This window comes from Halichoerus grypus, chromosome 12 (assembly GCF_964656455.1).
Source record: "Halichoerus grypus chromosome 12, mHalGry1.hap1.1, whole genome shotgun sequence".
In the NCBI taxonomy this organism is placed as follows: Eukaryota; Metazoa; Chordata; class Mammalia; order Carnivora; family Phocidae; genus Halichoerus; species Halichoerus grypus.
In genome coordinates, this window is record NC_135723.1 from 17,530,908 (window position 1) to 17,553,625 (window position 22,718).

Sequence of the window (22,718 nt, forward strand, 5' to 3'; positions counted from 1 at the left end):
CTTGCACCTAAACTACATAAGATAAAACTCCAGTGTTCAAAATGGGAGGAGAGTAGGGCTAGAGATGGAGGGTGCGTCCAGTTGTGAAAGACCAGTATTTTAAAAATGAAAAGAAGGACACCTGGGTGGCTCAGTCGGTTAAGTGTCTGCCTTCGGCTCAGGTCATGATCCCAGGGCCCTGGGATCGAGCCCCGCATCGGGCTCCCAGCTCCGTGGGGAGCCTGCTTCTCCCTCTCCCTCTGCCTGCTGCTCCCCCTGCTTGTGCGCTCTCTCTCTCTGACAAATTAATAAATAAAATCTTTAAAAATTTTTTTTTAAAAAATAAAAAATCCTGTTTTTGAAGGTCAATCCAAAGGCTACAGAGGGAGAGCCCCAGCTGCCTGGGTACCTGGGTTTGGAGCTGCCTGCCCAGGCTCAGACCCACATCTCACTCCTTTCGGATCTGCGCATAGAGTGCCTGCCTTCAGGATGGCCAGTTCTGAAGAAGAATCCAGCTCTCCCGGTTGTGAGGCTGCGGATGCTCTGGAAGGCAGAACCACAGCTTCCTTGACTTTCCCCACACTTGCAAGTGCTTCCTAAAGTCCCTTAAACATTGTTGGGACTCGCTGGAGGCGGTCAGTGGTGTGTCATGATGACTATTTGCCATGGAGAGGGGAAGGACACAGTATGAAATGAATATGAATGTCATGCCTAACTGCTTACCAGCTCCACTCTGGGGACCAGGTTCACGGGCAGACAGTGGTTTTGGGATCTCAGCCCTCTACTTGGCTCAGCCAAACTCCATCTTGCTTCTATCTTAAGTGAGCAAAGGGAGGAAGAGGAGGGGGCACATTGGGAGGTCTGGATTTGCTGCACTGTGTCTAGTTACACCACATAAGAATGGATCCCACCTTCAAGCAATTTTTACATCTTTGAGAGCATGGCCAATGTGCAGTGTTTCAGGAGGGCCAGAGGGGTGTAAGCAATAGTCTCTACTCAAGTCACCTTCAGAGAAATTAGAGAAAGGGGGTGATCTTCGTGTCCAACAATTGGGGATCTAGGACAGGGTGCTCTGGTAGTGGATAGAGAGACAGAGACAGAAACAGATTTCACTATGGGCTGGAGAAGAGGAGTCCCAGAAGAGGACCTTGGAAGATGAATGGAATTTGGAAGGGATGAGGATGGAAAGAGGCATGATAGTCAGAATACTATCAAGAATGTGTTCCAGGCCCCTCTCCTAGCTTCTCATAGGCCCTTGGCTTGCAGCAAAATAACTCCAGGTTTCACATGGTGTTATTTCCCTTGGGTGCATGCCTCCATATGTCCCAATCTCTCCTTTTCTTAGTAAGGACACAAGTCATGTGTCAGGGGCCACCCCACTCCAGGATGACCTTATCTTAACTGGTGACATCTGCAGTGGCCCCATTCCCAAATACGGTCACATCCTGAACTACAGGGGGCTAGAACTTCAGATGAATTCAAGGAGTAGGGGGTGACACACTTCAACCCATACCACATGGTAAATGGGAACTTAATCCTGCCAAGCCAACATGTCCTGTGGCTCCCACAATATACTAGAGGCACGACACCTACAAAAGGAAGGAAAGAAAGTCTCTGCCCTCAAGGAACTGACATTTGTGCCTTGGCTTATAGTAAGCAGAGGTGGCATCAAACTCCATGTGGTCTCGGGTTTGAGACTAGAGAACCCTTAGGTCATCCAATTGATGACAAATCCTATAATGGGACAAGGTGAACAATTCAGGCCAGAAGACTGAGGAAGGAAATCAACAGATTTGGGGAAGAATGTCTGCCAGTGTTGGGGACACTTGCAGCAGGTGTAATACTTAGCTCCCTAGAAGGGCTTAGAGTTTTCTGCAAACCCGTGTTCCTAACCATATCATCATTCCCTATGCTGTTTAATGACTTGACTCCAAATTAATTCTTGAACATGACCCCTTGGCTCTTATCACCCATAGTGCCTTCTGAAAGTGGAAATTCAGAGCATTGGAAAGAACTGCCAGAAAAAAAAACAGAATATTGGACTCCAGGGCGTGGTTAGCTCAAACACATGGAGTGGTAGAGGATGCAATGGGCATGAGGGAGAAGTTTCTTGACGTGGCAAGGACAGAGCAGAAGAACACCAATGACTTCACGGACATGGGAGGACTAGTAGGAGAGGCTTTGAAACCCACGGATAAGCGGAGACGCGGAAAACAAGAAAGGTACCACGCGGAGCTGTTCCATCTGCCTCACCCTGCCCGACTTGGGATGTGGGTCAAAGCTGGCCTGGTCCCCAAAGCTTCTTCAGCCGGTGCTCTCACCACATCCCACCTTCACGGAGCGCAGCCACCCCTGTGAGACCACGACGGGCTCATCATCGTTACTTCTACCTCCACTGCTGCCTGGCTATGTCATATCTCTTCAGGGCAGTTTAAAGACATAGTGATTTCTGTCATTTTATTTAAAAAATGGGTTAGTTCTTATTGCTTTAACCCCCCCAAAATAAAAAATAAAAACAGGTTAACAGCCGATTGTTAAAGACTTACTCAGAATGCTGTGATGTTGAGATGCGTTTGCTCAGAGGATGAGAGAAGCATTCATTCAACACATGTTGAGTGCCCACTGTGGGCCGGGCACTCTCTTGGGCACTGGGTATGCAAGGGCAAACAAGACACAGCCCATATCCTCAAGCGATTCACAGGCTGGGTGTGAAGGCATAGGGGAGTCTAAGCACAAGTGTAGCTGTATCCACACCCCGGGGGAAAGCCAACCCAGACCGGAGAGTGAGGGAGGGTCCTGGAGGACATGCTGAGACCTTAGGGACATTAAATAGACCACGAGTGTCTTAGTCCATTCGGGCTGCAGTAACAAAATACCAGAGACTGGGTGACTTACAAACAACAAATTAATTTTTCACAATTCTGGAAGCTGGAAGTCTGAGATCAGGGTGCCCGCATGGTCGGCTTCTGGTGAAAACCCTCTTCCTGACTGCAGACTGCCGACCTCTGTGCCCTCCTGTGGTGGAAGGGGCCAGCGACCTCTGTGGGGTCTCTAATATGATCACTGATCGCATGCCTGACCTAAACACCTCCCCAAAGCCCCGCCTCCTAATGCTATCATTTTGGGGGGTTAAGATTTCAATATATGAATCTGGGAGGAACTCAAAGATCCATTGTTAACCATAGCAATAGGTTTTCTGGAAAGGGCCAGATAGTAACGATTTTTGGTTTCGCGGGTGGTATGTTTTCTTTCACCGCTGCTGAACTCTGTCATTGGGTGAGACTCTGCAGTCGCAGACGCTGTGTAAACAAGTCAGCATGGCCGTTTCCCTGAAGCTTTATTTACGAACATGAAAATGTGTATTCCGTCTCATTGCCTCATTCCACAAATTCTTCTTTTATTCTTCTTTTGATATATTATTCTTTTGAGGTTTTTTTTTCATCTTAATAATGTAAAAGCCCGTCTAAACTTGTAGGCCATTCCAAAAGCAGCTGGTGGGACAGACAGGGCCTGTGGCCTGGGAATTGCCAACCCCTGACCCAGAAGAAGAGAACACAGCAATCACATGAAGAGGAGACCGCTCCTGGGGAGGGGTGCAGGCGCATTCAGGAACGACAAGTGTTGTTAAGATTAATTTTTTGAAACAATAAAATGATGGCTCTCATACAAATATGAAGCAAACGTGTGCCAGAGATTTTATTTAATTCATTAATTAGGGAACTAGTACGAAGTGACAACCAGTTCAAAGGAAAATTTCTTTTAAAAAACTTATATATGAGTCATCAGAAGTGCTGAAATCAGGGCGCCTGGGTGGCTCAGTGGGTTAAGCATCTGCCTTCAGCTCAGGTTGTGATCCCGGGGTCCAGGTCTTTGGGCTCTGCGCTCAAAGGGGAGTCTGCTAGAAGATTCTCTCCCTCTGCCCCTCCCCCAACTCACATGTGCTCACTCTCTCTCTCTAAAATAAATAAATCTTAAGAAAAAGTGCCGAAATCAATTGGTCAATATCTATAAGCAATAAGGACACAGTTTGCCTATCTATGGACAAAAAGTCATTTGCATTACCCTCAGTATTCAGTTGTAAACTAGCTCAAAGACAAAGGATGTACTACTGGGGACAATAGGAATCTTTCTCCTCATTTCACAATTTTTCTTGGCGCAGTGCAGTGTGATTGGAGGGAAGTGCTCTGGGACGATTGGTTCTTTTTTTTTTGGTCCAGAATGTTCCACAGCTGGCTGACTTTAATTTAGAACATTTTGGCCTTTGACATTCAGGCTTAAGGCACAGGATAGTCAGGATACTTACCCATGATAGGCCTCAACAACCTGGCCCTCATTACTTCTACTTCCTCTTGCTGCCTTGTTGGAGCAGTTCATTTCCAACGAATGAAAGGCAATGCTGGCAAGTTACTTCTTTGTGCCTCAGTTTCCCCATCTGCAAAATGGGAATAATGTAATACTCACAGGGTTGTGGCAGAAATTAAATGATTCAGTATTCCTTGTCCTCCTACAAAACACTCCCATTTCTGTGGACTCACTGAAACCTTAAAGTATGCGAGCATGACACTGTGCCACAAAACCCCCGTCCCGAAGGACGAAATAAAAGAAACATGGCTGTCCACCATGAGTGCTAGGGCGGGAAAAATGGAGGAGGGCTGTGGACCAGGGTGTGGTACTGGCCGAGTCATTTAACTCTCTAGTTTTAGATGCCTTCTCTTGGAGGGCAAAGAGTTAGAACTAAAATTATCCACGACTCTGTGTTAACAACTTTTGTATAGAAACGACACAGCTTTTACACAGATGACCAACAACTGAAAATTTGGTATGTTTCAACATTTTCCTATAAGTATGGGAATGCATTTTAAAATTCTGATAGGAATTATAAAAACTCTTCAATGGACTCGAGTCCCGTGAATCGCTCTCAAATGCCCTGTGAGCTCCGTCTACCTCAGTCTGGTAAGTGGAGAATTTCAGGGCAGATTCTGAGGTGCGAGTCAGCAGGATTACCTCAGACCCAGGCCCCTGCAGGCTTAAGGATCTTCTCATCTTCTCTGGGGGGAAAGTTGGTTATAAAAGAAACCAAAGGGTAAATCTATCTTCTCTCCAGGTGCCCATGGCTCTCTGCCTGAGGTCACTCTGAGGTAACACAGGGGGCTGACATCAGTCCTGTCAGGGAGGGCTTTGCGGTTTCCTCATGGCCTGAGGACTTTGCAGGCAGGCCCACACCCATCTGTCCTTTCGGAGTTTTGGCAGTGTGTGTCAGCTCCATTAAGCATTGTGGTCTTAGTTTCATTCAGATCCACCGAATCTTATTACAGGCTGATCAGCTGTCTGACATCTCCTGAGATTGGATAATCCTCCCCACATCCTGTCAGGGCGTGCAGGCCTCCTTGTGCCCAGTGAAGACTTCTGAGCCCTTGTGAAATCTTGAGTCAGGGCACATCTGAGTAGGTGCTCAGCCCCACAGTTTTGGTGGGCCACCACCCCACAAGGCTCATCGAGCAATTCTGGTTGAGATAAGGTTGCACCAAGGAATTTCTTCCCAGGTTGCCTTCCAAGGAAATACCCAGTTCTAGAGCCATGAAATGTTCGCTTCTCTCATATCTTTTTTTTTATTGTATGAGTCCATTTATCATACAAGGTCCAGAATAGGCAAATTTATGGAGATAGAAAGTAGATTAGTGGTTGCTTGGGGTTGAGGGGAGGGTTAGAGGAACAATGGGGGCTGATGGCTAGTGGGTATAGAGTACCCTTTGTGGTGGGGACAAACTATTCTAAAATTAGATTGTGGTGATGTTTGTACAACCTTGTGATATATTTTAAAACAATGAGTTGTACATGTTAAATGGGTGAATCGTAACACATATGAATAAAGTTGTTTTTCTTTTTCTTTTTCCTTTATATTCTTTATTTTTTCCAATTATTTTTTCTTTTTTTTTTAATTTTAATTTTAACTCCCGTTAGTTAACAGTTATGTTAGTTCCAGGTGTACAATATAGTGGTTTGACAATTCTGTATATCACCTGGTGCTCATCGTGACAAGTGCACACCTTAATCCCCATCTCCTATTTCCCCCCTCCCCTCTGGTAACCATCAGTTTATTCTCTATAGTTAAGAGTCTGTTTCTTCGTTTCTTTCTCTCTTTCCCTTTGCTCATTTGTTTTGTTTCTTAAATTCCACATATAAGTGAAATCATATGGTAGTTGTCTTTCTCTGACTGATTTCGCTTACCATTATACTCTCTAGCTCCATCCATGTCCTTGCAAATGGCAAGATCTCATTCTTTTTATGATTAAAGAATATTCCATTGTATATATATATACCACCTCTTCTTTATCCATTCATCAATTGATGGATACTTGGACTCCTTCCATATCTTGGCTATTATACATAATGTTTCTATAAATATAGGGGTGCAGGTATCCCTTTGACTTAGTGTTTTTGTATTCTTTGGATAAATACCTGGTAGTACAGTTGCTGGATTGTAGGGTAGTTCTATTTTTTACTTCTTGAGGAAAATCCATACTGTTTTCCACAGTAGCTGCACCAGTTTGCATTCCCACCAACAGAGCACGAACGAGGTTTCCCCTTTCTCCACATCCTTGCCAACACCTGTTGTTTCTTTTTTTTTTATTTTTTAAAATTTCTTTTATTTTATTATGTTGTGTTAATCACCATACATTACATCATTAGTTTTTGATGTAGTGTTCCATGATTCATTGTTTGCATATAACACCCAGTGCTCCATTCAATACGTGCCCTCCTTAATACCCATCACCAGGCTAACCCATCCCCCACCCCCCTCCCCTCTAGAACCCTCAGTTTGTTTCTCAGAGTCCATAGTCTCTCATGGTTCATCTCCCACTCCGATTCCCCCCCTTCATTTTTCCCTTCCTGCTATCTTCTTCTTCTTTTTTTTTTTAACATATAATGTATTATTTGTTTCAGAGGTACAGGTCTGTGATTCAACAGTCTTACACAATTCACAGCGCTCACCATAGCACATACCCTCCCCAATGTCTATCACCCAGCCACCCCATCCCTCCCACCCTCCACCACTCCAGCAAGTCTCAGTTTGTTTCCTGAGATTAAGAATCCCTCATATCAGTGAGATCATGTGATACATATCTTTCTCTGATTGACTTATTTCGCTCAGCATATAATACCCTCCAGTTCCATCCACGTCATTGCAAATGGCAAGATTTCATTCCTTTTGATGGCTGCATAATATTCCATTGTACATATATACCACATCTTCTTTATGCATTCATCTGTCGATGGACAGCAATGTCCACAATAGCCAAACTATGGAAAGAAACACCTGTTGTTTCTTGTGTTGTTGATTTTAGCCGTTCTGACAGGTGTGAGGTGATATCTCATTGTAGTTCTCATTTGCATTTTCCTGATGGTAAGTGTTGATGAACATCTTTTCACGTGTTTGTTGGTCATCTGGATGTCTTCTCTGGAGAAATGTCTGTCCATGTCTTCTGCCCATTTTTTTTCTTTCTTTTCCTTTTTTTTTTAGAGAGAGAATGTGCATGTGCATGTCAGCAGGAGAGGGACAGAAGGAGAGGGAGAGAGAGAATCTTAAGCAGGCTCTACACCCAGTGGGGAGCCCTACGCTGGGCTCGATCTCATGACCCTGAGATCATGATGTGAGCCCAAAATCAAGACTCAGACACTTAACAGACTGAGCCATCCAGGTGCCCCTTCTGTCCGTTTTTTAATTGGATTATTTGTTTTTTGGTGTTGAGTTATATAAATTCTTTATATATTTTGGATACTAGCCCTTTATCAAATATGTCATTTACAAATACCTTCTTCCATTCTGTATGATGCTTTTTAGTTTTGTTGATTGTTTCCTTCCCTGTGCAGAAGCTTTTATTTTGGCGGCACCTGGATGGCTCAATAGGTTAAGCATCCAACTCTTGATTTCTGCTCAGGTCATGATCTCAGGGTTGTGAGATTGAGCCCCTCATCGGGCTCCACACTGACCATGGAGCCTGCTTAAGATTCTCTTCCTCTCACTCTACCCCTCCCCCTCCACTCGCACAGGCTCTCTCTCAAAAAAAAGAAAAAAAGAAGAAGAAGAAGAAGAAGAAGCTTTTTATTTTGATGCAGTCCCAATTGTGTATTTTTGCTTTTGTTTCCCTTGCCTCAGGAGACATATCTAGGAAAAAGTCCCATCGATGAGTCAAAGGAGTTACTGCCTGTGTTCTCTTCTAGGATTTTTACGGTTTCAGGTCTCACATTTAGGTCTTCAGTCCATTTTGAATTTATTTTTGTGTATGGTGTAAGAAAGTGGTCCCCTTTCTTTCTTTCTTTCTTTCTTTCTTTCTTTCTTACTTCTTTCTTTCTTTTTCTCTCTTTCTTTCTCTCTCTTTCTTTCTCTCTCTCTTTCTCTTTCTTTCTTTCTTTCTCTCTCTCTTTCTTTCTTCTTTCTTTTTTTAAAGATTTATTTATTTGAGAGAGAGAGCAGAGGCAGGGGCAGAGGAAGAGGGAGAGAGAATCCCAAGCAGACTCCATGCTGAGTGCAGAGCCCAATGTGGGGCTCAGTCTCAGGACCCTGAAATCACAACCTGAGCCAAAACCAAGAATCAGTCGCTCAACCTACTGAGCCACCCAGGCGCCGCCCATCTTTCTTCTGCATGTGGCTGTCCAGTTTTCTCAACACCATTTGTTAAGGATACTGTCCTTTTCCCATTGGATATTCTTTCATGCTTTGTCAAAGATTAATTGGCCATATAGTAGTGAGTTTATTTCTGGGTTTTCTATTGCGTTCTATTGATCTATGTGTCTGGTTTTTTTTAAGATTTTATTTATTTATTTGACAGAGAGAGACACAGCAAGAGAGGGAACACAGCAGAGGAAGTGGGAGAGGGAGAAGCAGGCTTCCTGCTGAGCAGGGAGCCTGATGTGGGGCTCAATCCCAGGACCCTGGGATCCTGACCTGAGCCGAAGGCAGACGCTTAACTGACTGAGCCACCCAGGCGCCACTATGTGTCTGTTTTTGTGCCAGTAGCATACTGTTTTGATTATTACAGTTTTGTAATATAACTTTAAGTCTAGAATTGTGATGCCTCAAACTTTGCTTTTCTTTTTCAAGATTGCTTTGGCTATTTGGGGTCTTTGTGGTTCCATACAAATTTTAGAACTGTTTGTTGTAGTTCTATGAAAAATGCTGTTGGTATTTTGATAGTGATTGCATTAAATGTGTGGATTGCTTTGGGTTGTATAGACATTTTAACAACATTCATTCTTCCAATCCATGAGCATGGGATGTCTTTCTACTTCTTTGTGTTATTTTCAATTTCTTTGATCAGTGTTTTATAATTTTCAGAGTACAAGTCTTTTACCTTTTTGGTTAGGTTTGTTCCTGGTATCTTATTATTTTTGATGCAATTGTAAATGGGATTGTTTTCTTAATTTCTTTTTTTTTTAAGATTTGTTTATTTATTTTAGAGAGAGAGAGTACATGTGATCAGGAGGAGGGACAGAGGGAGAGGAGAGAGAATCCTCAAGCAGACTCTGTGCTGAGCATGAAGCCCAATGCACAGCTCAGTCCCAAGACCCTGAGATCATGACCTGAGCTGAAATCAAGAGTTGGATGCTCAACTGAGTCACCCAGGCACCACATTTTCTTAATTTCTCTTTCTGCTGCTTCATTATTGGTATATAGAAATGCAACAGGTTTCTGCACATTAATCGTGTAACTTTACTAAATTCGTTTATCAGTTCTAGCAGTTTTTTGATGAAATCTTTTGGGTTTTCTATATATTGTATCATGTCATCTGCAAAGAGTGAAAGTTTTACTTTTTCCTTGCCAACTTGGATGCATTTCTTTTTGTTGTCTGATTGCTATGCGAAGGATTTCCAGTACTACATTGAATAGAAGTGGTGAGAATGGACATCTTCATCTTGTTCCTGACCTTAGGGAAAAGCTCTCAGTTTTTCCCCATTGAGGACGAGGATCCCCACATCCTAGCTAGCTGTGAGTTTTTCATATATGGCCTTTATTATGTTAAAGTATGTTCCCTCCAAACCTACTTTGTTGAGGGTTTTTATCATGAATGGATGTTGTACTTTGTCAAATGCTTTTTCTGCATCTATATGGTTCTTATCCTTTCTCTCATTGATGTGATGTATAACATTGATTGATTTGTGAATATTGAACCATACTTGAAACCCAGGAATAAATCCCACTTGATCGTGGTGAATGATTTTTTTAATGTATTGTTGAATTCAGTTTCCTAGTATTTTATTGAGGATTTGTGCATCTATGTTCATCAGGAATATTGGCCTGCAGTTCTCCTTTTTTAGTGGAGTCTTTGGTTTTGCAATCAGCATAATGCTGGCCTCTTGAATGAATTTGGAAGTTTTCCTTCCGTTTTTATTTTTTGGAATAGTTTGAGAAGAATAGATATTCTTCTTTAAATGGTTGGTAAACTTTGCCTGTGAAGCCATCTGATCATGGACTTTTGCTTGTTGGGAGTTCTTTGATTACTGAGTCAATGTTTTTGCTGGTTATTGGTCTGTTCAAATTTTCTATTTCTTCCTGTTTCAGTTATGGTACTTTATATGTTTCTAGGAATTTATCCATTTCTTCTAGGTTGTCCAATTTGCTGGCATATAGTTTTCCATAATATTCTTATAATTTTTTGTATTTCTGTGGTCTTGGTTGTTATTTCTCCTCTCTTATTTGTGACTTTATTTGTTTGAGTCCTTTCTCTTTTTTCCTTGATGAGTGTGGCAGCCAGAAGTTTATAAAATTTGTTGATTTTTTTCAAAGAACCAGCTCCTAGTTTCATTAATCTGTTCTATTATTCTTGTTTGTTTCGTTGGTTTTTGTTTTTTAGTTTCTATATCCAATTTTTACTATTTCCTTCCTTCTGCTGGTTTTAGATTTTGTCTGTTGTTCTTTTCCTAACTCCTTTAGGTGTAAAGTTAGGTTGTTTATTTGAGATTTTTCTTTTTGAGGTAGGCATTGCTATAAATTTCCCTCTTAGAACTGCTTTTGCTGCATCCCAAAGGTTTTGGACCATTCTGTTTTCATTTTCATTTGTTTCCATGTACTTTTTAATTTCTTCTTTTTATTTCCTGGTTGACCCATTCATTGTTTAGTAGCATGTTATTTAACCTTTACATATTTGTAGTCTTTCCAGATTTTTTCTTGTGATCATAGTGTTGTGGTCAGAAAAGATACATGGTATGACTTTGATCTTCTTGAATTTGTTGAGGCTGGTTTTGTGGGCTACTATGTGACCTATTCTGAAGAATGTTCTGTGTGCACTTGAAAAGAATGTATAGTCTGCTGTTTTAGGATGGAATGTTTGAATATATCTGTTAAATCTATCTGTTCTAGTGTGTCACCGAAAGCCATTTTTTTCTTCAGCTCCTGACTGCAAACTTCCTCTGTGCTTAGTCCTGCCATGGAAACGACATGATTCTAGTCTTCTAGGGGTTGCTTTCCAGGGCGTCTGAAGTGAACAGATAATTTGGACTATAGGGAATACATTAAAAACAAAGGGCATTGATTTAAAATACAGCAGTAAATAGAAACACAGAATTAAATAACAAGTAAGAAACCTTGGTAAAACACTTCTAAAAGCGTTTAAAGGTCTATAAAATTAATATTGGAGGAAAGTTTGTTGAATCTATTCTCTCACTAGTTGATATTGTATAAAAAATTAATATCAATTGTTGCTCAATTCGCAGTCATCTCCTTCCACGAGCTTGTAGGAATCTGAAATATGTCTTTGGAAGCAACTAGCAAACATACCCAGCTGACACTTCAGAGGAGATGTGTCCCAGATGCCTTAATATATGGGCAGGTGAGTAAAATTTAAGATTCTGCCTTAGTTTCATTTTTACCCTATAGATCTTTGTAGGAGAACAGAATAGCCATGGCATCCTGAGCCACTTACATCTGCAATTCCTGCAATGGTTATACTTGGCCAATCACAAGGCAAACAGAAGATGTTGACACTTAAGATGGTCCCTCGTCAGTCGGGATTTGACAGAGCATTGAGAACCAAAAAGAAAGTATTACACCTGATCCCCTGGAAGTAGATTGGGGTGGGTTTGGCTCCTTCATTTCTAAGAAACAAGCCCCTCTAGTCCAGCACATTTTACAGCTGATAAGTATCAAGCTGCCTGAAAATGACTACAGAAGCATGAGCCAGAAAAAATGAATAAACAAAACAGGGAACGAGATATTCCTGCCTTATCCTTGGCAATTCAGATTGGCTTCAGAGGAAAGGAGAACGCTAAGAGAGGGAAACAAAGGAAGTCTAAGAGATGGGGAAGAAAAAAAAATGAAACAAAAGAGAATTACATTTTGTGGAAAGAGCAAACCATGATTGATAAGAGAAATAACAGTTGATTTAAATTACCGCAGGGCCTTATGAGGGCAGGAAGAAGAATTTTCCCTCCATTCTAAATTACTAGACAGTAGAGAAAATTGTCGTTCTCTTGCTTTGAATGTTTTACTCCCTGCAAATTCTCTTTGATGACTTTTCTGTGCCATCCACTCAGCTAACTTATCATGCCTGTTGAAAAGCCAATGGAAAGCAGTTCAAATCACATGGCCCCAAATTTTAGAATATAAATTCCAAACCTAAATCCAGGGATTTCGATTTTTCTGATATAAAGATTTCTCCATATAATTTTGTTAGCAGTTTCTTCAACTTAATGGCACCTCATTCAAAAAGCAAGCGCCTACTGTGTGCACTGCACTCAGCTTGGCATTTGGGAATACAGTGTGATATGGTTTAAATTCTTGGCCAAAACACTTGAGGGGTGGAAGATCATGCCCAAGTGAATTCATCATGGTGGGGGAGGGGAGGGGTAGGTGACAGGCTCTCTCAGCTACAAAAACTGGCCAAGAGAGCAGCTTCTTTTTTTTTTTTTTTTTTAAAGATTTTATTTATTTATTCATGAGAGACAGAGAGAGAGAGAGACAGAGGCAGAGGGAGAAGCAGGCTCCCCGCGGAGCAGGGAGCCCGATGCGGGACTCGATCCCAGGACCCTGGGATCATGACCTGAGCCGAAGGCAGACGCTTAACCGACTGAGCCACCCAGGCGTCCCAAGAGAGCAGCTTCTTTTTCTTTAAGTTTTAAACTCTAGTTAGTTAACATACAGTGTACTATTAGTTTCAGGTGTACAATATAGTGATTCAACACTTAACATACAACACCTGGTGATCATCACAATATACTCCTTAATTCCCATCACCTGTTTAACCCATACCCCACCACCCCCACCCCCACCCAGCCACCTCCCCTCTGGTAACCATCAGTTTGTCCTCTACAGTTAAGAGTAAGAGAGCAGCTTCTTTTTTAATAAAGATTTATTTATTTGAGAGAGAGAGCTCACGTGTGTGAGTGGGGCAAAGGGCAGAGGGAGAAGGAGAGAGAGAATCTCCAGCAGACTCTCCACTGAGCATGGAGCCCAACGCAGGGCTCGATCTCATGACCCTGAGATCATGACCTGAGCCAAAATCAAGAGTCAGATGCTTAACTGCTTGAGCCACCCAGGCACCCCTGAGAGAGCAGCTTCTTAAGGAGAATCAGTCCATACTCCAGGACTAGATTAGGGGGCAGAGGAATAGGCCAGATTCCTCCAAATTCTGGTAATGGTCATCCAGTGTGGAGATGAGGCAAGGCCCGGCAGTGGAGAATCCACGAGGCTTCCAATACTGAGGATCTGTCCACGGTGGCAGAGTCATAGGTGGAGGCTGACGGGAAGGGGGGCCCACCCCAAAGAAGAAGAAAAAATGCTAGCCTCCTGATACTGATCCAGGCTACCTACCAGAAAGAAAGGGACCCTCGACAGAAGCCCAGTCCTGCAGAATGGGCCAACATAGGAGGAAGGGAAGTCTGCATGGCACTTCGGAAGTGCTGCCCCCTTGTGGGCATGAGAATACCCAGCGCCAGGCCCTTGAGCACTGGACCGTGAGTCTGGTGATAATGAAGATCAGAGGGTACACAGGAGTTTACCTGCTGGAACTGAGCCACTGGCTTCCAGGCAAGGGAAACAGGAGCAGCCCAGCCACCGAGTCAGAGGGAGAGCAATAAGGATGGTCGTCTCTGTGGTCCTTGACATCCCCCTGCTCAGAGTAATGAGGGGGAGGCCGCCACCAACATTTCACTGCAAAGGCAAGCCTGTCCCTCTATCGTTGTACTTCTGAAGCAAGAACAGCCAGCTCTCTCTGGAGGAATCTAGAAAAGCTTTACAAAAGATGGCAGCTAAAGGAAAAGTGGAGAGGGGAGAACGGTGTCACATAGGAGGGAATGGCCCGTGCCAAGGCCTGAGTCACACGAGTGCGTGATGTGTCCAGGGACAGAGGGAGAGAGTCTAGCTCTCGGGCAGGCAGTGCGCAAGCGGGGTTGGGGCCAGACTGTAACCCCGTTTTGTTCTGCCACACTGAGAAACGTGGATCCGGTAAGTGACAGGCCGCCGGTGAAGGATTGTCAGCGAAGAAGCCCCAAGTCTAAATCTGTGTTCTCTGGTGACAAGAGGATGATGGCTCAGAAGAAGCAAGGATAAAATTCGGGCAACAGTGGGGCACCTGGGTGGCTCATTCGGTTGAGTATCTGACTCTTGATTCAGCGCCCTGAAATTGAGCCCCCCCGCACCACCCCCGGGGGCACCGTATCAGCGGGGAGTCGGCTTGGGACTCTCTCCCTCTGCCCCTCCCCCCAGCTCGTGCGTGTGCCTGCGCTCTCTCTTTAAATAAATAAATTAAAAAAAATAAAATTTAGGCAACAGAGACTATGAGAAATGACGACAGCCCCAATGAATACATTGATGTAAGGCTAGAGAAGAAAGAATAAGTGGAGAAAAACAGCTGACCAGCATTTGGGAGAGATTTCCTTCATAATATTATTTGGCCACTCTCATCTTGGTTAGAGCTAAGTTAAACGTCAAACCAAAAATGTAATGTTGTAGAATGTTCTGCTTTGAGTAACTGAGGGAGACATAACTCTGTTTTGGTCCTCAGGACTTGGCCACGAGATGTTGAATTTGGTCTTTGTAAGCAAAATGAAACAGTCCAGTCAGTAATATTTAGCCTTCTTCCCCCCAGCACCCCCACTTTCCTGCACCATACTAGAAGGGATCTTAGGAGTAAAGCCAGTGAAAGGTCTGACCCACTGACTGACAATGGGGGGGGTGGTAAACTGGATGCAGGGACTGTTCCAAATGGACAGGAACCAGAAGGAAGCACCGTGAGGTCGGAGCCTTTAAATCCTCCCATTGGTGATGCTCTGAGACCCAGTGTGAGCCCCGCAATCACCCTCTGAAAGGACAGGACAGTGTCCCAGGGCCAGCCAGCCAAGGCCCAAGGGGAGTCACTAACACTGTGACTGACCACCAGCCACGCTTGTGCTGAGAGGAAACCATAGGAACTTTGGGGGAAGCAGCGGAAGACCACGTCCCTGTCTGTCACTGGACCCCATCAAGTGTTTAGGGAGGCTGTGCTCCGAGAGTGTGATTTTATGTCTCAGGACAATGGAAGGAGGGGGCATGGAATTAAGCACAGCTGAGGTTCCTGGCTTGGACAAATGACTGGATAAAGATGCCATTAACTGAGAAGGTATGAGGATGAGGAAGAGGGAGAAGTTCCAACAACACAAGAGTTCAACTGTGAATGTCTTATGTTTGAGGTGCTGGTGAGTCATCCAGAAAGAGGTGTTGGTAGGCAGTTGGGAGCATGGAGCCAAAGCTCAGGAAGTAGGTGGGGTTGGAGATAAAGAAGTGGTTTAAGCCATGAAACTATCTGAATGAATTTGCCTCAGGAATACACAGAGATTTCTCAGGTGATAAAGCCCAGAGGAAACATCAACATTTAAAGGGGAAGGTAGAAGACAAGAATATTTTGTTTTATCTTTTTGGTATATGACAACATAAACATCGTTTGGTTAATAACTTACTGACATAGTCAGATCTAATTAAATAATGGAGCAAAAAGCCAATCACTCCCAACCTGGGAGGTACTTGATAGTATTTCCAGAACTTCCATAGCAGAGCATGTGCTACCAAAGTATCTGGGTAAAGGTAAAAACAGAGATTTTCAAGGCTGAGTGAATGTGGAAAGACTGATCTTCTCTGCCATGTCTTCTCTTGGACAGATGTCAATATAAATCAGTGAAATGGGTTAGTTAATTTTGTCTTAATGGTGCATTTGTAGAGAATACCTTTACTACTCAAATTCTAGGAGCCGAAGTATGCTGCAGACTGTCTTGCTCTTTCTCTGTTAGTTTCATTAGACACAGTTTCTTTTCTCCGAAGCACCAAAAGCCTGGTATCTGAAGGCAAGAACTCAGGAGCAAAAGACTATACAAGTTAGTGAATAATAAAAACATGGCGTTTATCCACCACTCTTCTCCAGGGTGAGATTTACTTTGTAACACATTACAATCGCAAGTAGGAAGGATGCCTACTGGCAAGTGTTTGAATGTGCCTACAGCTTCCATCCGAAGGAACTCAGGGCTGCTCCCACAGACAGTTGGTTCCTCAAGAAAGCACTGCACCCCGGTTGCTTGGGGGAGCACAGTGTGAGCCTCTAATTCTTTGAGTCTTCCCTCTTAGTTTCACACGGCTGGAGCAGCTAAGGGGAAGCTGCAACTTAGTTACAAATTTGGTAGGAATATTGCAGTTTGTTGTTGTGACCCTGATCTCAACTCCTCCCAGCTTTTGCTTTCAGAAGTCTGGCACATAATGAAGAACATTTGCTGTAAAATAGAGCTCTTTGCCTCTGTATACAAGGGGGGGTGTGTGTGTGTGCGCATGCGCATGTGTACATCAAAACCCAAGGCAAGTAGCTTCACCCATCACCTTTTATGGCAGGTTCGGGAACATCACTCATCTTTTTTCCCCTCCCCCTAGGTGCCTCGGGGGAGAGGTTTTCTACTTAAACTCTCACTTTCAGGTGTGCCTTTACACGCCCTGTTTGCAGCCTGCGCCTCTCAGCACAGCCTCGCAAATCCCGGTAAGTCTCGTCTTCTCTCTCCCTGACATGTTGGCAGTTTTTGGATTAAGTGAAGCTATCAGCAAATTCAGAATTTGTTGTGTATGAGGGGAGCCAGCGTAGGGGATAATATATCAGAGCATGGAGTATACGCATTACTGTCACAGAAGGATAATCAGATAACATGTATACACAAGACATGTACACAGTACAATATCCAATGGCAAAAATTGGTGCTCAGTGGCCAGTGGGGTGCAGCCAGTGACCTGAGCTTTTCTGTTCCTTAAAGAAAGCTTCGAATGATGCAATGTTGAGCTGCACAATTTATAAATTGTGTAATAGGTGAATACTTACTTTCCCACAGTGATACAACTTGGGACAGTTGGGAAACGTCCCAATTCTGTAGAACTAGCCATATCTTCAAAATATATTGTTAATATCTTAGGTATGTATAAGTGGTGAGTTTTAAGGAGAGCACGGTGTCTGCTGTAATTTAAGGGAAAGTGAGATTTATAGCTTCATGTTCTGCATTCCTCACTGCAATGCAATTTAAGGCAACACAGTTGAAATATCTGATGATTCCTGAAGTAATGTGGGAGAAAAAAAAACATGTGTTACACAGATAAGGGAAAGTTAAACATAAGATTTCTATGAGAACTGTCATTTTAAAATGTGTAAAATAACCCATTTGAAGTGTGCCAGAAAAAGAATTAAGGGCTAGTATAAATAATGTGGATTATAATGATCCCCCGTGTTAGAGATTACTGTACAACTTGCAGAAGGAAGCCTGCAGAGAGGCTGTTTCCCACACGCTGTTTGTACCCGTGGGTCTACCTAGGACAGTGTTGGGACACTGCTGGGCAGCTCGACACTAAATCCCCCCCATGTCTCCATCTGTTGCCTCCACATCATTTTGACAAAAAAGAAGAAACTCTTCGACGAGCTGTCACCTTGAGCACAACCTTCCAGTGAGGGCAGATGAGGTAATGGTGGTGGTCAGTAAATTAAAATCGATTAGCAATGCTGGGAAATTAGTTATTGTCAGTTTCACATACTTTACTCTTTATTGCGACACTTAATGTAGTTTGAGCCCAGGGTCCTCTAGCGGCATTCCCTAAACCATCACCAAAATGCATCCAGGGCCTTTGTAAACATATTTACATGCTCTTTGTCCAAATAAGGGGTGATAGTATGTTTCTTCATCCCTATTACTTTTACAAATATCACTTAAACTCACCAATGAATTTAGCAAGAAAGAAATTGCATGTGGCCTCTGTGAAGCTTCGCAAAGGTCAGGTCTGGTACACCAACCAGAAAAGCAGCACTGATGAAATGGAAAGCCTGCTGAAGGAAGGTATGGGGGGGATGACCACCGCACCCGAAAACGTGCTCTATGTACAGCCGTGCGTTTTTACAGTGACTGGGTGATTTCAGAAAACAGATTTTGTAAAAGTTGCCAGACTGCATACTCTAACACTCATCTAGCTTGGGACTTAGATTATCTCAAATGGGAAACAGAAAACTGGGAGCAGGACCAGAGCTGAGGAGCTTATGGGAATGAAGGGTGAGGAGACAAGGCCCTGACTCAGGGCACTATTGATATTTGGGGCGAGATAATTCTTACTTAGGGGGATGGGGCTGCCCTGTGTGTTGTAGGAGACTCTCTAGCACTATCCCTGGCCTCTGCTCACTAGATGTCAGTAGATCCTCCTCTCCAATGTGACAGCCACAAATGTCCCTAGACCTAGGGTTCTCTGCTGGGCAAACCAATCCTGAGAACCCACTGCGCTCGTGAAAGCAGGAAAGCTGATCTGGGCCTCAGCCTTTCCAATGTAATCACAGGGATCAGCCATAATCTACCTTCGCTGAGAAGGAAGGAGATTCTACATCAGGAGGTAGAATTGAGTGAGGTGAGATAGAAGGAATGAATTGGTAACAGGATGCCAGGAACCACTGCAAAGTGACATAGAGAAGTAAGAAAATGGGGGATGATTGAAGCCCCTTTGCCACATTTTATTGGACATTTCAAGGAGAATATTTTTAGTAGCCTGAATTCACCAGAATTAACTCACGTCTTCATAGCCTGGGCCTCAGGGATTTCAGAGATAGCTGAATTAAAGAATTTAAAACCCCAATGTTGGCCTTCCTTTGGGACCACTCCCACTACTTGGCTGGAGGACAGGAAGCTGGGGACCTCAGCCCATTTTCTACCCATCATGCCTCTGGGCCCTGTAGAACCCCATGTGTGGATGCTGCGGCCCCAGACCAGTTCTTCTGACCTGAAAGCTGTAAATCGTTCACAGGATGTGGGTTCAGGATTGTTTCCCTAAACAAAGTTCTAAATCAGTTCTAAGTGGAGACAAAGACTGGGAATGGATGAGCTCCTTTAGAGTTTCTTCCAGCTGTGATATGAAAACAAAATTAGGAGTGTGGATGGGTGGTTACATCTATAGGCCCATTGATCTCCCAAGTGCCTCCTCTTACAGTATGTAAACTTTCAGGTTTAAAGACACCTCTAGATTCACACTGGGGCTCTGGAAAGCAAAGACCAATGGAAATGGGGAGAACGTCAGGAACTAGAAGCCACAGAATAAGGCAGTGGGGGGAAGAGGTGGAGAAAGGTCCGCAGCAGGGAACACCCAGGATTGGCAATTGCCATGGGGATCGTGAAAACAAAGCCAAAGCAGCCCCAGCAGGGATGGGCCCATCCAGGGCACAGTCAAGGCCTTCAAGTCAGGACAGATGAGGTGAAGTTCATGAAAGAGGCAGTAATAAAAATCAAGCTAGAACACTACGCATGCAGTTGGCGTCAAGGTTGGACGCTGGCGTATTTTAGCAGAAATGCAAACTGCCGATCCATGAGTATGGAATGTTTTTCCATCTTTTTGTGTCTTCTTCATTTTCTCTCATGAGTGTTCTGTAGTTCCTAGAGTATAGATCCTTTACCTCTTTGCTTAGGTTTATTCCAAGGTATCTTATGGTTTTGCGTGCTATTGTAAATGGAATCAATGCTCTAATTTTTCTTTCTACAATTACACTGTTAGCGTATAAGAAAGCAACTGATTTCTGTGCATTGATTTTGTATCCTGCCACATTACTGAATTGCTGTATGAGTTCTAGTAATTTGGGGGTGGTCTTCTGGATTTTCCACATAAAGTATCATGTCATCTGCGAAGAGAGAGTTCGACTTCTTCTTTGCCAATTTGAATACCTTTTATTTTTTTGCTGTTGTCTGATTGCTGTTGCTAGGACTTCTAGTACTATGTTGAACAACAGTGGTGAGAGTGGGCATCCTTGTCATGTTCCTGATCTTAAAGGAAACGCTCTCAGCTTTTCCCCATTGAGGATGATATGTGCTGTGGGTTTTTCATAGATGGATTTTATGAACTTGAGGAATGTTCCCTCTATCCTTACACTCTGAAGAGTTTTAATCAGGAAAGGATGCTGTATTTTGTCAAATGCTTTTTCTGCATCAATTGAGAGAACCATATGGTTCTTCTCCCTCGTCTTATTAATGTGTTCTATCACATTGATTGATTTGCGAATGTTGAACCACCCTTGCATCCCGGGGATAAATCCCACTTGGTCGTGGTGGATGATCCTTTTAATGTATTGTTGGATCCTATTAGCTAGGATTTTTTGAGAATTTTGGAATCCATATTCACCAGGGGTATCAGTCTGAAATTCTCCTTCTTGATGGGGTCTTTGCCTGGTTTGGGAATTAAGGTAATGCTGGCCTCATAGAATGAGTCTAGAAGCTTTCCTTCTGTTTCTACTTTTTGAAACAGCTTCAGGAGAATAGGTATGATTTCTTCTTTGAATGTTTGGTAGAATTCCCCAGGGAATCCATCAGGCCCTGGACTCTTGTTTTTTGGGAGGGTTTTGATCACTGCTTCAATCTCGTTCCTGGTTATTGGCCTATTCAGGTTGTCAATTTCTTCCTGTTTCAGTCTTGGGAGTTTATAGGTTTCCAGGAAGGCAACCATTTCTTCCAGGTTGTTCAATTTATTGGCATATAGTTGTTGATAACAATTTCTAATAATTGTTTCTATTTCCTTGGTGTTAGTCATGATCTCTCCCCTTTCATTCATAATTTTATTAATTTGGGTCCTTTCTCTTTCCTTTTGGGTAAGTCTGGCCAGCGGTTTATTGATCTTATTAATTCTTTCAAAGAACCAGCTTCTAGTTTCGTTGATCTGATCTACTGTGTTTCTGATTTCTAATTCATTGATCTCTGCTCTAATCTTAATTATATCTCTTCTAATGAGTGGCTTAGGTGTCATTTGTTGCTTTTTCTCCAGTTCTTTAAGGTGTAAAGTTAGTTGGTGAATTTGGGATTTTTCTATTTTTTTGAGTGAGGCTTGAATGGCTATGTATTTCCCCCTTAGGACCACCTTTGCAGTATCCCATAGGTTTTGGACCGATGTGTTTTTGTTCTCATTGGTTTTCCATGAATTGTTTAAGTTCTTCTTTGATTTCCTGGTTGACCCAAACATTCTTGAGCAGAGTGGTCATCTACGCTGCCCAGAGCAATCTATACCTTCAACGCCATCCCGATCAAAATTCCAATGACATTTTTCAAAGCGCTGGAACAAACAATCCTAAAATGTGTATGGAATCAGAAAAGACCCTGAATCGCCAAGGAAATGTTGAAAAAGAAAAACAAAGGTAGGGGCATCACATTGCCTGATTTCAAGCTATATTACAAAGCCATGATCACCAAGACAGCATGGTACTGGCACAAAAACAGACATATAGACCAATGGAACAAAATAGAGAGCCAAGATATGGACCTTCAACTCTATGGTCAAATAATCTTTGACAAAACAGGAAAAAATATGCAGTGGAAAAGAGACAGTCTCTTCAATAAATGGTGCTGGGAAAATTGGACAGCTATATACAGAAGAATGAAACTCAACCACTCTCTAACACCACACACAAAGAGAAACTCAAAATGGATGAAAGACCTCGATGTGAGACAGGAATCCATCAAAATCCTAGAGGAGAACATAGCCAGTAACCTCTTCGACATCGGCCACAGCAACTTCTTTCAAGATACATCTCCAAACGCAAGTGAAACAAAAGCAAAAATGAACTTTTGGGACTTCATCAATTCTGCACAGCAAAGGAAACAGTCAACAAACAAAGAGGCAACCCACAGAATGGGAGAAGATATTTTCAAATGACACTACAGACAAAGTGCTGATTTCCAAGATCTATAAAGAACTCCTCAAACTCAACACCCAAAAAAACAAATAATCAAGTCAAAAAATGGGCAGAAGACATGAACAGACACTTCTCCAAAGAAGACATACAAATGGCTAACAGACACATGAAAAAATGTTCATCATCATTAGCCATCAGGGAAATCCAAATCAAAACCACACTGAGATACCACCTTACACCAGTTAGAATGGCAAAAATTGACAAGGCAAGAAGCAAGAAATGTTGGAGCAGCTGTGGAGAAAGGGGAACCCTCTTACACTGTTGGTGGGAATGTAAGTTGGTACAGCCACTTTGGAAAACAGTGTGGAGGTTCCTCAAAAAATTAAAAATAGAGCTACCCTATGACCCAGCAATCGCACTACTGGGTATTTGCCCCAAAGACACAGATGTAGTGAAAAGAAGGGCCATATGCACCCCAATGTTCGCAATAGCCAAACTGTGGAAAGAGTCGAGATGCCCTTCAAGAAATGAATGGGTAAAGAAGATGTGGTCCGTATATACAATGGAATATTACTCAGCCATCAGAAAGGATGAATACCCAACTTT

The 22,718-nt window shown here is 43.0% G+C and overlaps 1 protein-coding gene across 1 annotated transcript in view; it reads left to right on the top strand.

The window, feature by feature from the left end:
• The first annotated feature begins 2,067 nt into the window (after nt 1–2,067).
• The window catches only part of LAMB4 (laminin subunit beta 4), a 116,713-nt gene continuing 96,062 nt past the window's right edge, over nt 2,068–22,718 (top strand). Inside the window, exons 1-4 of the mRNA XM_078059872.1 lie at nt 2,068–2,201; nt 16,865–16,967; nt 17,289–17,391; nt 18,196–18,300. Coding sequence (XP_077915998.1) covers nt 2,068–2,201; nt 16,865–16,967; nt 17,289–17,391; nt 18,196–18,300 — 445 coding nt within the window. The remainder of the gene's footprint in view (nt 2,202–16,864; nt 16,968–17,288; nt 17,392–18,195; nt 18,301–22,718) is intronic.